Raw genomic sequence first — 17,558 nt, 5'->3', positions numbered from 1 at the left:
GACTTCCTATATGAGGTGGAGGTTGAGCTGAATCATAAAGGGCTCAGACGAGGTCGGGAGGGGCATTCCAACCTAGGAAAGAGCTTGTGCCAAGGCCTGGAGATCAGAAAACATGTGCCCTGTCTGGGTGCTGCAAGGGAGGCCTTGACTGCCAAGCCAACAAACGTAGATTTCATCCTGGAGATAACAGTGCAGTGTGGAGGCTGCATCATATCCCAGCAGGATGTCTCTGTGCCTGTTTGCTCATCTGTAAAATGGGGCTAACAGGATACCTGTACTGTGGGTTATTACACATGAGCTAACACACCTAAAGAGCTTAGTGTGGTATCAGATGCCCAAGGGGCGTTCCACGAAGGGACAAAAGCAGCAGTGCAGGGATGCGGAGCATGTCCTGAGGCCCAGAACCTTTATTAAGGTTCTACTGGCCCAGAGTTTGGAGATGAACCCAGCCTATGACAATAAGACTAGTTTAGGTCCCCAGGAGAGGGGTGGTGGGGTATGAGCCATAGAGGCAGGATTTGGGGACCTTTGTGAGCTTTTGGTGACCTAAGATAGATTTGAGCATCTATGTTTTAGGGGAGCTCAAATAGTGGAATCAGTGGCATCAGCAGGTGGCAGGTGGAGAGAGAGGCAAAGGAGGGGGGAGGCAGCCAACCCTCTGGCCTTGGGCACAACCTGTGCATTACCCTTGGCCACAGGGTATGTGGACATAGGGCTGATCCCAGCTGGCGCGCGTTGTGGAGGTAGCTGAGGCTGCCAATTTCCTAGCGCTGCAGAGTGAGGACCCAGATAAGTACTTCCTCAATGGTGGCTGGACTATCCAGTGGAATGGGGACTACCAGGTGGCAGGGACCACCTTCACTTACGCACGCATGGGCAACTGGGAGAACCTCACGTCCCCGGGACCCACCAACGAAGCTGTCTGGATCCAGGTACTTGCTCCTGAGGCCCAAGTGGAGGGAGCAGAGGTGCAGTCCCTAGACCCAGCCCCTTGGGGCAGGGTGTGACCCTGGAGGGGTGAGCCCTGGGGCAGCCCTACTGCTGGAAGCTCTGACCTGGCTTCCTCATCTCTAAGCAGCCCTGTGTGTAGCCCCAGTTGCCAGGGTTGTCTGGGATCAGGTCCCTTAGGGTGCTCAGCCTAGGTGGCAGGACTGGGAGGGCCGATGGTGAGGCTGCCCAGCACTCATGGGGTCCCTGCCTTCCGCCCCAGCTGTTGTTCCAGGAGAGCAACCCCGGGGTGCGCTATGAGTACACCATCCACAGGGAAGTCCATGGCCGTGGCGAGGCCACACCGCCAGAGTTCTCCTGGTACTACGGGCCCTGGACTAAGTGCACGGTCACTTGTGGCACAGGTGAGAAGAGGGGCAGGCATAGCTGCTGCCAGCAAGGGCTTTGTCTTCGGGCAGGGACGCTGCTTATCTGTCAGGCCATCATGGGTTTGGAACTTTGCTTCCCTGAGCCTCAGTTCCCCATCTGTAAAATGGGGCTAGCGATGGTCCCAGCTCATAGGTCCACAGGGAGGGTAGATAGGAAGAGGTACAGTGTGGGCATGTGGTGAGGGCTCAGCTGCTGGTGTCCTCCCCCTCTGCGCTCCCCACTCACTGGTGACTGGTCTCATGCCTGTACTTCTGCTCCACATCGGACACTTGACCCATCCCCCCAAGCCATAGTTGAGGCTGTCCCTGCCCTCCGGAGGCCTAGAACCTGAGGCACCTCCCATTGCCCCGGGGAGGCTTGCAGGGAGCAAGAGGAAGAACAGTGGCAAGGCTGTCCCCACCCAACTACAGATCCACCCCCGTGACCCTCCCACACTGACTTAGTCCTTGACCATTTGAGAAAAGTATACCAACGGTCCTACTCCCTCCCCATAGTGCCCTCAGTCTCCCCAGACCCTTGGTCTTCCCCCATCTGACAATATTCCCTCATGACCCCAGTCTCCCACTGCCCCTGATCTCTTCCCCTGACACACACAGGTCGCTGTGTACCTGTGTCTCCTGCTCTGTCCTTGGGTCTCCGCTCACTCCTGCTCTCTCCCCCTCTTTGTGGTCTTCCTCTCTGTCTTTAAATTTACAGAGGTCAAAACCAACAACTACCTTTGATGCACCAGAAGTTAGAGGGCTTCTCTTTCAGCAAATTGGTAGCTTTGAATGTAGACCAATTAGGAATGTGTTTAGAGGTAAGTTCTAAAACCTGCCCAGTGCTGGAGCAGATGAGGGCTGTTTGTCTCAGGAAGTGCATGCCAGCGTGTTCAGTCCACACTGGCGGGACTGGTGGTGCCTTTAGGGACCTAACCCTCACACTCAGCTCATCACCACATCATCCTTCCCTGCTGCTGGGCTGTCCTCCCCCTGCCTCTTGTGATGCTCCAGACAGGAGCAAGAAGAAGAGAAGGGGTCCCCGGAAAGGGACTCAGGCCTTTCTCTCCCGCGCTGGGACTGTGTCCCAGACCCTGTAGTTGCAAAGGAGCTGCAGTGGGGCATGGCATCAGTAGGTCCCCTTACTGCCCAGGGCAAAGTCAGAGTCCTCCTGCTGGTGAGGAAGGAGGGGCGTGGATGTGGGGCTGGGAGCTCAGGGAGGGCTCCCTGAGCAGGAGGAAGGAGGGACGTGGATGTGGGGCTGGGAGCTCAGGGAGGGCTCCCTGAGCAGGGGGCAGAGTGAAGACAGATCCTGCTAGTGGTGGTCCTGCCACTGGGCTTCAATGGGCAATATGGAAGTGATTATCCCAGGTGAAGGGTCTGCGAAGACCTAGGGCGGGCCCTGGAAAAGGCTGTGAAGGCCAGGAACAGTCACAAAACTGGGGGGCTGCAGGGCTTCAGGGCTGCAGAGGCATGGCCAGCTGGGTGTTGAGGTTTTTCTCCAGACTTTTTCTGAGTGCATCGGGAGGGGTGTAGACAATAGAGCGGCCTTGATGCCATGGGTGGGTTTGCATGCTCCTGTAACCTGAGCTTGTAGGATGTGCCAGGCATAGGCTGAGCCTGCACGGGCATGATCACACCACAGTTTTGAGGCAGGTGTTATTGTTGCTCCCATTTCACAGATGAGTATACTAAGGTTCAGAGAGGCCATGCTTACTGCCCAAGGCCTCTCAGCTAGGAAGAGGTGGGGCTGGGCACCCACCCCATTAAACCTTCACACCCTGCCACCTGCCAGGGGTGGGTTAGGGGTGAGCCCTGGGAGGGAAGTAAGGAGGAGGAAGGGCCCTGCTTTCATCCTGGCATATGCAGTGAGGCCCTGTTCTGGGAGGGTTCTGGGCAGAGGGTGTCTTTGGATACAGTGCAGCTTGGACAGTGGGTGCCCAGATCCCAGCTCTGCACGCCTATGTCTCCCAGGTGTGCAGAGGCAGAGTGTGTATTGCACAGAGCGGCAGGTGGGGCCCGTGGATGAGGAGTACTGTGACCCCCTGGGCCGGCCAGATGACCACCAGCGGAAGTGCAGTGAGGAACCCTGCCCTGCTAGGTAACACCCCCAAGCACAGGCCCCACCAGGCCCCTGACTCCCAGGCATCCTGAGCTTGCCATGGGCACCTGTGGCAGCCAGGCTTCTGGCCTCTTCTCCAGGCTAAACCCCCAGGGCTGGCTGCCCCCTGCCCCATCTAGGACCTGGAATGCCCCTGTATAGCCAGCACCAGACTGGATACCTCTGGTCACTACTCTTTGGGTCCCTGGATGTGGACATTGGTCTCAGGTCTTGACCACCTCCCCTGGGGTAAGGGTAGTAGAATGGAGGAGGCTGTGTGCCATTTCACCAGGCTTCGGGGGCAGGCCATTGACCTGGGCCTGGGGCTCTGAAGAGCCATACGCCAGACCGAGTCCAGGCTCTGCCTACACCCTGAGTACCTGTGGTCCTGGCCTGGCCCTTGCTGTGGGCCTATCAGAGTCACCTGTCTGATGTCACCCGTGTGCCCCTTGCCAGGTGGTGGGCAGGTGAGTGGCAGCTATGCTCCAGCTCCTGTGGGCCTAGGGGCCTCTCCCACCGGACTGGGCTCTGCATCCGCAGCGTGGGGCTGGATGAACAGAGCGCCCTGGAGCCACTGGCCTGTGAACACCTTTCCCGGCCCCCCGCCGAAACCCCTTGCAACCGCCATGTGCCCTGTCCAGCCACCTGGGCCATAGGGAACTGGTCTCAGGTGAGTGCTAGGGTGGGAGGGTCCAGCACCTGGCTCTGACCTGGTCTTGGGCTACAGGCAGGCAGACAGCTTTTGTGCCGTCATTACTGCCTGGTTCCTTAGAACCCAGCCCCTGACCCTGAAGCCTCCAGGATCAGGAAGCTCTAGGCAAGTCATGGCCACAAGCCATGGTCTTGAGCTGGGAAGGGCCAGAGAGAGCTGGCTGAAGCCTCTGCCACGGGGCAGTGGACAGACTACCCTGCCTTGCCCTAGTGTCCCCTAGCAGGCCCCTGCTGGCCTAAGCCCCTCACCCTGGCCTCCTTTGCAGTGCTCAGTGACATGCGGGGTGGGCACTCAGCACCAAAGTGTCCTCTGCACCAATGACACCGGCATCCCCTGTGATGAGGCTCAGCAGCCAGCAAGCAAAGCCACCTGCCCTCTGCCACCCTGCCCTCAGCCTCTGGACATGCTGGGCTCTGAAGGCTCAGGCAGTGGCTCTTCCAGCCATGAGCTCTTCAATGAGGTCGACTTCATCCCACGCCACCTGGCCCCACGCCCTGTGCCTCCCTCATCCCCTGAGCCAGCCAGCATGGGCAATGCCATCGAGGAGGACGACCTGGACCTGCCAGGGCCTGTGTTTGTCAATTACTTCTACTATGATTACAATTTCATTAACTTCCATGAGGATCTGTCCTATGATCCCTTCGAGGAGCCCCATATAGTCCCAGTGGGAACAGGGCATAGGACATCAGGGCCCCTTGTGGGCACCCCCATGCCTGCTACAGAGCCTCCTGTGGCTGGGGAGGAAGGAGTGCTGGGATCTCAGTCCCCTAGCCCTTGGCCCAGGCAAGCCAGCCCCACTCTGCCCCCACCCTTGGAGCAGACCCCTGAGATCCCCTTGGCCAATTTCTTGCCTGAGGAAGGCACCCCTATGGGGGCCCCGGGCCTTGGGCTCCCCAGCTTGCCCTGGCCTCCTGCTTCAGTCCTTGGCATGCCTACACCTGCTGCCCCTGGGGGCCAAGATGAGCTCCTACTAGAGGAGGACAGCCAGAGCCAGCTGCCCCCTCCATGGCAGGACAGGACCAATGAGGTTTCCAAGGATGATGAGGAACCTGTGGGCCATAGAGTACCCCTCCTGCCCCCGAGACCCAGCCCCATGCTGCCCCCTTTGCCTACCATTGGACCCACACCCTCCTCTCCTAGACCTGATGTGCCAGAGCTGTGGACAGGGGGCACTGTGGCCTGGAAGCCAGCTCTGGAGGGTGTTCCGGGGCCTGTGGACAATGAGCTGTGGACCACTGTGGCTCTTCACCTCCTTCCTTCCACAGCTGGTCTACCAGAGATTAAGAGTGGGGACAGCCCCCTGGGGCTGGGGACTCCCACTTCTTCACCCTCAGGACTGGGCTTATGGAACCTACAGACTCTGGCAACACCAGGGACCTTCCTTGGGACAACCCTGACTGGCACAGGGCACATGCCCTGGCTGACTGCCCTGAGCCCAGGACCTTTGTGCTAGGCTGAGTACCCCAGCCCTGAGGCAACCCTGAGCTCTGGGCTACTGTCCACACTAGATCAGAACAGTATCACCGACAGCAGCAGAGCCCCTGAGGCCCAGCCTCTGGACCCCAGCCTGGCCGAGGAGGGGTCTCCCATGGACCTGGTAGCTGCCAGGAATGCCAGCTGGCAAGTAGGAAACTGGAGCCAGGGAAGTGGCATAGGTCAGGAGGGCTGTGTGTTTGTGCTAGACTTCCAACAGTCCAACCTCCTCATCTGAAAATGAGCAGAGCAAGACACAGGCCCTGGCCATTCTGTCTCCTGGGGGGCAGGGAACTGGCCGCCCGTGGTGGGTGGAGGCCCGGTGAGGTGGGAAGAACACTGTCCAGCTCACTATTCTGCCCTCCAGAGGCCCCTGGGGCCAATCTGCCCATCAGGCCTCAGTTACCCTTCTGAGTAGTGGGGAGGGGCGATACAGGGGCTTTTGGGAAGGTAGTGGCAGGCACACATGAGGGTCAGACAGGGAGTCCCCAGATTGTCTCTGTGGGAAAACTCAGCCCCTTCTGTTTGGAGCTGGGTGGGGCAGGCTGAGGCCACCAGGGCTGGTTGTGCCTCTGGGTTACCCAGCAGTTTGGTGTCTGGGACTACAACCCAGACTTCCTTGCCTACCACATGTGGGGAGCAATCAGGATAGCTGGTGCTACAGGGTCCCTAGGGACACTTAGTTGCTGGGAGGATTGCGTTTTTTATTCTCACGGTGTCCTTGGGAGGTGGGTGGAAGAGTCCAATTCACAGATAAGGAACAAAGGTCCTAAAAAAGGGCCCTGGCTTGGCTGGTGAGGAAGGCCTGGAGGGGATGTGGCCCTCACAGCCTTTGCACCCTGCAGTGCTCTACCACCTGCGTCCTGGGCGCTGCCTGGAGGCCTGTGCGCTGTACCTCAGGCCGGGAGGAGGACTGCATTCCCGCTGGCCGGCCCCAGCCTGCCCGCCGTTGCCACCTGTGGCCCTGTGCCGCCTGGCACCCAGGCAACTGGAGTAAGGTGCGTGTGTGAGGATGGAGCTAGGCGGGCAGCCCTGGGCAGGGTGGAGCCCTACGTCCCTGTGACCTGTGTTCTCCGTGGCAGGGGACGACTTTGCACCAGATCGTATTTGATTCCTAATCTCTTGGGAACTGTTTCATCTTTGTTTGGCCTGGTGTTTCTCTGCATTTTTTGGCCTCCTCTAGACTTCTTTCACCAGCTGTCCTTTGCTTGTCTTTTCCTTTTGTCCTATCCCACCTGTTGCCTGAGCCAGCCTCTCCCTGGGGCTTTTCAGGGATTCGCCTGGGTGGGGGAGGGGGATTGGCTGTGGTGTGTGTGGCATGCACACAGGGTGTGTCACATGTGTCCCTTGGTCTACAGTGCTCCCGCAGCTGTGGTGGAGGATCCTCAGTGCGGGATGTACAGTGTGTGGACACACGGGACCTCCGGCCACTGCGGCCCTTCCACTGCCAGCCAGGGCCTGCCAAGCCACCTGCCCACCGGCGCTGTCGGGCCCAGCCCTGCCTCAGCTGGTACATCTCTTCCTGAGGCAGGAATGGTGAACTGGCAAAGGGGCTTCAGGTGGGCTGGACCTTCCTGCCAGGCCTGTTTATTGCTGAGCGGATCAAGAATCACAGGTCTGGCCCTGACCCAGGCCCAAGAGTGTCCCTGGGCAGGTTGCTTGGCCTTGCCAGGCCACTATTTTCTCATCTGTAGAATGGGATGGGAGGGTTGCAAGGATTAATAAAGTAACACAGTGAAGTAAAGGCTTGGCAAAACACTGGCAGATTAAACTTACTTTTAAGGCTTTTTAAAAATATCAGACCCTAGTTGAAAAGAATAAAAACTTTCTACCACCTCCCCTGTGTCCCTTGGGCACAAGGGGTCCCACCCAAGTCTCTGCCCACTGGTGCATCCAGGTTCCATCTAGGGCCCCTGCCCAGACTCATCAGGCATGTCCTGTGTGAGGAGCTTGACCCTGAGGGCTGCCCTTGTCCCTATGTCTACCCCTCTGCAGGAGCAGACTGTGCAGTAAAGGGGGTGGCAGTGCCCAGTGGGCCCTGGGAGCAGGACTGGGCCTTCCATGGAGGCAGAGAGCTGGGGCTGGGAGGCCAGTCAGGAACAGGGCTCAAGGACAGCTTCTTAGAGGAGTGGCACTGCCCCTGAGGATGCCTGATTCCCCATGGTGAGGGACATGTGGGACACTCACACCTTTGCCCACTCTGTGTAGTGCTCAGCCCTCTGTGGCGGTGGCATCCAGCGGCACCTGGTCAAGTGTGTCAACACCCAGACAGGGCTGCCTGAGGAAGACAGTGACCAGTGTGGCCAGGAGGTCTGGCCTGAGAGCTCCCGGCCATGTGGCACCGATGACTGTGAGCTGGTTGAGCCTCCACGTGAGTGCCCCCTCCCAGGGTTATGGTGGGTTGGGAAGGACACCGGGAAGTGGGGAGACACCATCACCCCAATGGCACTTGCTGGCCCATGTTGCAATATAAGGCATAGGACACCATGCAGAAGCTGGGGCTGTGCCAGGAGTCAGCAGAGGGAAATGCAGCTACCTGGGTGTCCTGCAGGCAGCTGTCTTTAGCCTTTTGGGAGCATAAGGACAGGTCTTGGCCCCTGGTGGTTGTGTGACCTTGTGTAAGCTTTCTTTCCCTCTGGGTCTTAGTGTCCCCATAGTGAAACTAGAGATGGCCCCAAGGCTGTGTGAGGGCTGGGCCTGGCTAAGACCCCATCCCCAGCTCTGACCTGTCCATTCCTGGCCAGAGGAGGATGGTTGGAGGTGAACAGTGGAGCTGCAGGAAGGGGCCCCTCCCAGGGTCTTGCTAGCTCCCAGCTGCCGGTGGCTTCCGGGCCAGCTGGGACCTCCTGGCAGAAAGGCCTGAGCTGGAGGTGTCTCTGGACACCCCCTATACACACACACTTCGTCTGGCCCGGCCACCCCAGCAGTGCTGTTTGCAGGAAACTGCCTGGCCCTGGATCACACCTGGGCTGGCCTTGGGTCACACAACTGCTGTGGCCTTGGGCTCCGTTTCCTTTTGCGCCCTCATTGCCTCCTGTAACCCCCATCACTGCAGAATCAAGGTCTGTCTATGTAGAACCTAGTATTGCATGGGTACCCCCCTCACAGTCACCACTGTCCCCCATCGCACTATTGGCATCTTCCAGTCTAGGGCACCCAGAGGCTCAGCACTGTTTGTGAAGAGCCTGTCTCTAGGGGCTATCCGTCCCCTGCCCACCTGCCTGCCCATCCCCTGGCCCTTGCAAGTGTTCTCTCCTGCAGCACTGGCTCAGGCCCAGAGTGGCCACTGCTGCACCTTGTACCCCTGCCTCCCATCCCGTTACCTCAAGGCCTGGTGGAAATGCCCCCACCGTGCCCTAGTGCTGGGCCTATTGTTCTTGCCTTCAAGGCTAGGGCTTAGGTAGTTATAGATCCAAAGTGGTTGACACAGGCGGTGAGGCTCAGCACAGGAACTGAGGGCCCCCAGGCCTAGAACAAAGGACGGGCCTGGCCAAGAGGTCCTGGGCTGGGCTACAGGGAGGGCATGTAAGGAGTTTGGACAGCACTATGAACTGTCCACGGTGACAGGATTTCTGCCACTGGTGAATGGTGGAGGGGCATCCGGAGAGGGGTCTTGGACCCTGAGGCCCTAGAATTCCCAGAGTGTTTAGATGGTCTGTGGCAGGACATGCGCAAAGCCTGGAAACTCCAGGATGTATGGTCACCATGGCAGGGCAGCTGACACAGCATCTGTCTGCCCTGGGAGATGGGATTATCAACAGGAGGGAGCTGAGGCCTAAGAGGTGAAATGGCTTGTCCCAGGTGGCCCGTGCCACTGGGAGGCAGGTTTGCAGCTATGTATTTGGGAGCTGCCGCCAGGCGGGGCTGAGGAGCCTGCTGCTCCCTCGTGCCCTCTGCAGGGCCCAGGGGATGTGTAGGCTCAAGGCTGGCTATTGCCCTCCTGTTCCCTGCCCCAGGAGGTCTGCTGGAGTGAGCATGGCCTGGGCAGCAGCTGGGGGCTGTCAGCAGCAGCAGCAGCATCATTGGGAACAAAGCCAGGAGGCTGGCAGCAAGCCTTTTCCCCAAATAGACATGGGGCAGGAGGGCCCAGCCAGGCCTCTATCCCTGCCAAGTGGCCTGCAGCCTCCCTCCATCCCAGCAGACCTGGCTCAGTCCCAGTCCCTGCTGATGGCTTAGATGGCCAGGGTTGAGACCTACTCTGCACTGTCTGGGCTGGCTTCTTCTCTTCTCATGGGCATGTGAGGTGGCTGGGGTGGTGGTGGTGGGTTATCTCAGGGCCTTTTCTCCAGAAACATGAGCCCAGAGGCCTAAGAGAGGTGGGACAGGTTTGCAATTCCTGGTTTAGAAGAGCCCCTCCAGGAACGGAGGGCCCTCTGCCCTTGAGGGGCTGTTGAGGCCTCTGTGAGGTTGTGGGGAGCCAGACTCTAGGGCCGTGCATCCCTGTCCCACCTGCTCCTGCCTCCCTCGCAGGTTGTGAGTGTGACCGTCTGTCCTTCGGGTTCTGTGAGACCCTGCGCCTCCTGGGCCGCTGCCAGCTGCCCACCGTCCGCACCCAGTGCTGTCACACGTGCCCCCTGCCCGGACACAGTGCCCCCTCCCGGGGCCAGCAGCGGGTTGCCCGCCGCTGACCCGAACCCCAGCCTGAACCAGCACCAGGACCCACAGACCAACTGTTTGACGCACAGACCTCAGTGCCCACCATGGGCCCCTGTGCCCTAATGGTGCTAATCTCCTCCTGTCCCCCTCAGAAAAGGTATTTTTTTATTCTGACAGTTGTGTAACATTTGTTATTATTTTACATAAATAAGCGTCTACCATTCCAAAGGACAGCTTGGCTCCATCGTGGGTTTGGGGAATCTCAAGTTAGAAGCTGCCCTCAGGGTAGGTTAGCAGGGGACCTGACCCATGAGGGGACAGAGGGTGCCTAATGTGGACATGGAAGGGCTCAGAAGCCAGGGTGGGTGGCTTTCCAAGGGAAGGCCTGTCTGCAGAGGGCTGGACCATGGAGACAGGGTGTACAGCTTGGCCAGTGCTCCTACCACACCCCTGATTTGCTTGGTGCCTCTCGCCTAGGCCCCCCAGTCCTGCCCAGGGCCTCCCACTCTGAGGTCCTCGGAAGCCTGTATTTTCCAGAAACTGAACCACATGTATCCGCCAAGTACCAAGGCCCATCATGTCACCCATGGGAACTGCTCCCCAGAGTGATGGGGCCTGAAGCCTCGTGGTCACCTGCCTGCCCTGTGCTGTGTTAATGCCTCTGCACAAGGGTGGAGAGTAAGAAGCAGGCCAGCCAGTGCCCTTCTGGGGCCCCATGTATCCTTTTCCTCATCTCCATGCTCAGCTGGGGCTGGTCACAGCTGACTCAGGGTGGTCCTTTCCACACTGTCAATCCCCAGTACCAGGCTCTTCCCACACTGACCTGTGGTCCAGCCATCTGGTACCTGCCCACCCACAGCCCTATGCTGCCCATAAAAGCTAGTCCCATGAGGCCAGACTCCGAAGGCACAGAGGTGCACTGCCTTCTCCAGGCCCAGCCTGCATTGTCCCCTCCCATTGGCTGAGCCCTGGACTCAGCCCCTTCCTAACTTTTCCTGACCCGTCTGCCTGGAAGGTGTTCTGTTTATGCCCCTTCTCCAAGTGGGAGGTACTGAGGTTCTGAGAGGCCCCTGCATACTTCTCATTCTGTTCTCTAGTGTATGACATCCCCGACTGAAACGTGATGGGGTCCTGGAGGCATACATGTGGCAGTGCGTGGCCACACATGGGGCTGGGGTAATTGCTGGGGGTGAGGGAGGCACTGAAAACCACTCCCTTGAGACTGAGGTCAAAAAACAGTAGAGAGGTAGGACCCATCAAAATGTGTGTCTGTCCAGGATCTAGAGGAGATAGAGGGATTATGGGCGCTGTACTAATGGGGTGCTGATGGGACCACTGCTCTCCAGTTCACACACCCCTCAGTGAAGCATCAACACACTCCACTTTCAAGTCCAGAGCCTCGACTAATTCGACTCTTACAGACCCAGTCTGATTGGTTAGAAATCTGATGAAGAAGTGGAACCAATAGGCTCCAGACCAGGTGTCAGCAGTGCCCCCGGGCCTCCGGCCCAGTGTAACTCTGTGCGGTGGTAGCTCTGTTCCCTTAAACAGACATGACCAGGTGTCAGCAGTGCCCAGGGCCTCCGGCCCAGTGTAACTCTGTGCGGTGGTAGCTCTGTTCCGTTAAACAGACATGACCAGGTGTCAGCAGTGTCCCCGGGCCTCCGGCCCAGTGTAACTCTGTGCGGTGGTAGCTCTGTTCCCTTAAACAGACACGACCAGGTGTCAGCAGTGCCCCCGGGCCTCCGGCGCAGTGTAACTCTGTGCGGTGGTAGCTCAGTTCCGTTAAACAGACATGACCAGGTGTCAGCAGTGCCCCCGGGCCTCCGGCCCAGTGTAACTCTGTGCGGTGGTAGCTCTGTTCCCTTAAACAGACACGACCAGGTGTCAGCAGTGCCCCCGGGCCTCCGGCGCAGTGTAACTCTGTGCGGTGGTAGCTCAGTTCCGTTAAACAGACATGACCAGGTGTCAGCAGTGCCCCCGGGCCTCCGGCCCAGTGTAACTCTGTGCGGTGGTAGCTCTGTTCCCTTAAACAGACATGACCAGGTGTCAGCAGTGCCCCCGGGCCTCCGGCCCAGTGTAACTCTGTGCGGTGGTAGCTCTGTTCCCTTAAACAGACATGACCAGGTGTCAGCAGTGCCCCCGGGCCTCCGGCCCAGTGTAACTCTGTGCGGTGGTAGCTCTGTTCCCTTAAACAGACATGACCAGGTGTCAGCAGTGCCCCCGGGCCTCCGGCCCAGTGTAACTCTGTGCGGTGGTAGCTCTGTTCCGTTAAACAGACATGACCAGGGGTCAGCAGTGCCCCCGGGCCTCCAGCTCAGTGTAACTCTGTGCAGTGGTAGCTCTGTTCCGTTAAACAGACATGACCAGGTGTCAGCAGTGCCCCCGGGCCTCCGGCCCAGTGTAACTCTGTGCGGTGGTAGCTCTGTTCCCTTAAACAGACATGACCAGGTGTCAGCAGTGCCCCCGGGCCTCCGGCCCAGTGTAACTCTGTGCGGTGGTAGCTCTGTTCCCTTAAACAGACATGACCAGGTGTCAGCAGTGCCCCTGGGCCTCCGGCCCAGTGTAACTCTGTGCGGTGGTAGCTCTGTTCCCTTAAACAGACATGACCAGGTGTCAGCAGTGCCCCCGGGCCTCCGGCCCAGTGTAACTCTGTGCGGTGGTAGCTCTGTTCCCTTAAACAGACATGACCAGGTGTCAGCAGTGCCCCCAGGCCTCCGGCCCAGTGTAACTCTGTGCGGTGGTAGCTCTGTTCCCTTAAACAGACATGACCAGGTGTCAGCAGTGTCCCCGGGCCTCCGGCCCAGTGTAACTCTGTGCCGTGGTAGCTCTGTTCCATTAAACAGACATTATGATTATGCCAGACGCCCTGCGCTTCTTTCGCGAGTGTAACGGTCACTTATTTATCCTAGGCACTTAGTTTTCAGTGGGCCAGTCAATGCACTGAACATTGTGTGGTCTGTAAATTCTGATCCTGTTTTTAGCTATTATCTGTCAGATGTACTTAGAACATCATTCCCCCCACCTTTCTGGCAGTTTTAGGTTCCACACAGACAAGTTCCCTGTTGTTTGTGTTTATAGAGGGGTGACCATGAAGCACAGTCAGAAGAGGCAGTTTCTCCAGATGTGTTGGTTTTCAGATGCTATTTTCTGAAACAGTATTTTTTTCCTGTTGAAATATCATTATTCTTATAATTTAGAAATTTGGTTTCATATTTATAAAGAACTCTGTGCAGTTAAGCCGATTTTCTCTTAGTGGTTTCTTATCAATGACACACTGATATTAAAGTGTGCGAGGCGGTGGTGATGGGAGCCGACTGCCATCCTGTGAGAGGCAGGAAACGAGCAGTTTGGGTCGGCCGCGCCCCCGGTACTTCACACCTGAGGCTGGTCATAAACTGGAGGTGGGTGGCAGGTAAGTGCGGCTCTGCACCCACACTGCAAGGTGTGTGCTCCCCTGGGCGGCAGAGATGGGCTCCTCCAGCTCATCTGCTGGGGGGCTGTGTGTGCTCCAGGCCAAATAAGCTCTGCTGAGACCCCCGTGTTCACTGCTTTCCCTACACTGTCTTTCTGTTTCCAGTGAGATTCTTTGCACTTCATTCAATCTTTTTGGCACTGTCTAGTGTGAATGCAGTGCACGTTTTTGCCCATGTGATTATAATAATGGCTCTAACGCTTATGGGCTGTCACACTTTTGTTTCTACTTTTTAAGAAGGTTGCAGTGGAAACAGATAGAAAAGAAATCGGCCCTTTTTTTCTTTAGTTTCTCCTTTTAAGTGACTGTATTTCTTTCTACGATTCCCTAGTTAATATGAATTGCTTCTTTCCTGTCTCCCTTGCTTCTCCAGAGTCCGAAGTGACAGTGAGAGGGAGGGTGGTGTGGGAGAGGTCACAGGTCGGCACTGAGAGCCGTCCTCTGTCATTGCTTGGGTGTCTTCAGTTAAACTGAGAAGCAAACACATAAAACATCGTGAGGATATGTTTTGTGCTGCAGGGACTGTAGGAAAATTAATGAAGATTGAAGCATATTTTTTCATGTTTGTTTATAATTTTTCACCTTTGCTCTTCTAACACAAGAAGTATATGGTCCAGTCATGACCCTCCTTGCCTGGCAATTCCCAGGAGTAGAGAGTCTTTTAATAATTCAAAAAAAAAAATCTTGTTTGTAGCATTAGCAGAACCAGGAGCAGAGAGGGAACACCAGTGTGCCAGGACCATACTTTGGTTTATGTGGTTTATTGTGGTTATATTCATTGAATATAGGGTTGCTAATTTTGATTTCATATTTAATAAATACAAAATAATTATGAAATACGTAAATTTTATTTATAAAAAACAGGTTGTCAGACACTGTGGTTCTTATCTCTCAGGTCTAGCATGTCAGACACCTGTATTCTCCACACATTCAAAAATAAAATATCCTTATCTCTCAGGTCCAGAGTGTGCCTCTTCCCTGGCCCATGGCCCTCCTGCCCAGGGCATCAGCTTTCAGGGAGCTCATCCTGTACCACACATTTGCTCACCTTCATCTCTCACCATCTGCACTGCTAACCCTCAATGTTAGACTGTACAGTTGTGCAGTTTTGCATGTTTTAAAATTATTGAAACATCATACTCCATTTATTCTACTGTTTCTGTTTTTGTTAAATCAAGATTTTGGTTTTTCGATTTATCCAATTTGTAGCAGGTAGCTGTAGTTTGGTAACTGTCACTACACACTGTTTTCTTTAATAGGATTGTACTATGGTTTGTTCATCAATTTCAGCACTGGGGAAATTGATATGGATCTGTGGTTTTCGTTTTTAGACTTGTTATTCCTCCCATGACTGTTAATTTTCTTGTTAGAATAAATTTGTACCTGGCACAAATAGTCTAGTTTATAGGATTAATTGGGAGTCTAATTGCATACAATGAGCATTACTAGAGATTAGACCAGGCGTCCTCAAACTGCGGCCCATGGGCCACATGAAGCAGTGTGAATTGTATTTGTTCCCATTTTGTTTTTTACTTCAAAAAAAGATATGTGCAGTGTGCATAGGAATTTGTTCATAGTTGTTTTTTTTTTTTTAAACTATAGTCCGGCCCTCCAACGGTCTGAGGGACAGAGAATTGGCCCCCTGTTTAAAAAGTTTGAGGACGCTTGGATTAGGCTCTAAGAGATTTCTACAAAACGTAACTCCCATATCGTGACATATTCTGGGTTTCTCCACGTGTCACCAAACCTTTCTATTTTTTCAATATTTATCTAAAGGAAGTAATTTTTTATTTCATGGTTTTTATTTATCTGATTGCAGGTGGGTTGGAGCATCTTTTTACATGTATTTCAGACATTTTTCCTGTGAACTCATTACTGTAGACTGTTATACCTAGGAGAGGAGACTGTATATCTTTATACTGTCAGTCTGCAGGCTATATGTTCTGGATATTTATACTTTGTTACACATTTTTTGTGTTATAATATTTTCCCCAGCATTTCTCTTCAATTTTTGTGTCTTAAAGACTTTCTTATTTTTCCAAGTCATGTTAAATTAATCATCATTTGCATTATTTATTATGTAAGTTTTGTTTCTTTATTTAGAAATGTCTTTCTAACATAAGGCTAAAATGATAGACACCTATTCACGTTTTTAAAACTCTAAACTTGCCCTTTACTTTGAACTAAGTTGATTCATCTAAGGTGATTTTTGAGGCTATCAGGTCAGTATCTCAGCATATTTGCTGTGATCCACTTGCAGTACCTGACAGGTCAGTCATAAGCCAGCACTCACGCATCAGGTGAGCCTGAGCCTTTCTCTGTGGTTTCTGGGGTCTTCATTCTCCATCCCCACACCAAGGGACCATGGCTTAATTGGTACAGCACTTGGAGACTATAGCATCTGCCACTGATATTTCAGAATACGTATTTGATATTTTCACTCGTAAAAGAACACTGCTCTAGCATTGCTGCTACTCACATCATGTACAACATTTATATGCATAAAGAAAGCCATTGGAGTCTGGTCATCATTCAATGGTATTTTTCAGAGAGGTAAGAAAATGCAACCAACTGGCTAAGGATGGAGGCTCACACCTGTAATCCCTCCCTGTGGGAGGCCAAGGCAGGAGAATTGCTTGAGTCCAGAAATTCTAGACAAGCCTAGGCAAACATAGTTAGACCGTCATCTCTACTGGAAGTATGAAAGAAGGAAGGAAGGAAGGAAAGAAGGAAGGAAGAATTCTAAGTATGACAGAAATGAATATTTGATTGCAATGTCTTGTCCAACTAATATTTAAGAAAATAGATGGAACTCACGAATTCATTGTTCTGCTTATACCTGGACTGTTTTGGATACTGTGTTTTTCCTGTATTTTCTAAACTAAAGAAAGGAGATTTTCCCTTTATTATATGAAGTGAATGACTCAAAATATAAAAGATAATGTGGATGTTCCATGAACATGTGTTTGTTCCATGAACATAATCTTTCACTGAAAATGATGGACTTATTTTCTGATTCCCCCAAAATTCTCCCTCAGAAAACTTCATCTCGCCTATTATATATATATATTTTTTTTTTTTTTTGAGACAGAGTTTACTCCGTTGCCCTCTGTAGAGTGCTTGGCGTCACAGATCACAGCAACCTTTGGCTCCTGGGCTGAGGTGATTCTCTTGCCTCAGCCTCCCAGTAGCTGGGACTACTGGTGCCTGCCACAATGCCCGGCTATTTTTGTTGCAGTTTGGCTGGGCCAGGTTTGAACCTGCCACCCTCAGCTATATGGGGCTGGTGCCCTACTCACTGAGCCACAGGTGCCACCCCTCCTATTATATTCTTTTCACTGAGAAATACACGATCACTTATATAGAATCAAATCGACTCGATGGATACCTAGGTCCTCAGGTGGAAGAAACGTGCTGAGATTTGCCTCTGTACATCAGCCAAATCAGTGTTTCTCAAATCATTATCGTTCATTACAATCCTCTGGAAGATTTGCTAAACCATGGATGGCTGTCCTCACCCATTGAGTGTCTCATTCAAGTGGTCTTGGGAGGAGCCCCGAATTTCCATTTCCAACAAGTTCCAGGTGATACCGATTCTGCTGGAGCTGGCAGCAAACCACTAGCCACAAACATTTATTCAATCCAGGTTGTCCTTAGCATTTTCTAACTGACTGGTTACACTGTATTTTAGCACTGCATGTGCTTTATAGCAATTTTTAATTTACTTTTGGTTTTGATTAATATTCTTGATCAGTATCAACAAACTTTGGGAACCACGTTTTGTCTGAAATAACCTTTTTCTTGTAATGATGTAATTCCCTGAGGAATTGTACTCTATGTGACCAC

At 54.1% G+C, this 17,558-nt stretch overlaps 1 protein-coding gene across 1 annotated transcript in view; it reads left to right on the top strand.

Moving 5' to 3' along the window:
* Nucleotides 1–10,444, top strand: part of LOC128588783 (A disintegrin and metalloproteinase with thrombospondin motifs 7-like) — a 46,472-nt gene extending 36,028 nt beyond the window's left edge. The window contains 10 exon segments of the mRNA XM_053595591.1: nucleotides 699–735; nucleotides 737–932; nucleotides 1,211–1,352; nucleotides 3,330–3,456; nucleotides 3,913–4,126; nucleotides 4,434–5,837; nucleotides 6,487–6,639; nucleotides 7,000–7,161; nucleotides 7,850–8,012; nucleotides 10,112–10,444. Of these exon segments, the coding sequence (XP_053451566.1) occupies nucleotides 699–735; nucleotides 737–932; nucleotides 1,211–1,352; nucleotides 3,330–3,456; nucleotides 3,913–4,126; nucleotides 4,434–5,837; nucleotides 6,487–6,639; nucleotides 7,000–7,161; nucleotides 7,850–8,012; nucleotides 10,112–10,269 (2,756 nt within the window). The 3' untranslated portion in view covers nucleotides 10,270–10,444.
* Nucleotides 10,445–17,558: the final 7,114 nt, after the last annotated feature.

This window comes from Nycticebus coucang, chromosome 6, assembly GCF_027406575.1.
Source record: "Nycticebus coucang isolate mNycCou1 chromosome 6, mNycCou1.pri, whole genome shotgun sequence".
In the NCBI taxonomy this organism is placed as follows: Eukaryota; Metazoa; Chordata; class Mammalia; order Primates; family Lorisidae; genus Nycticebus; species Nycticebus coucang.
The sequence above is the reverse complement of the archived record's forward strand: the minus strand, read 5'-3'. Positions and strand labels throughout refer to the sequence as shown.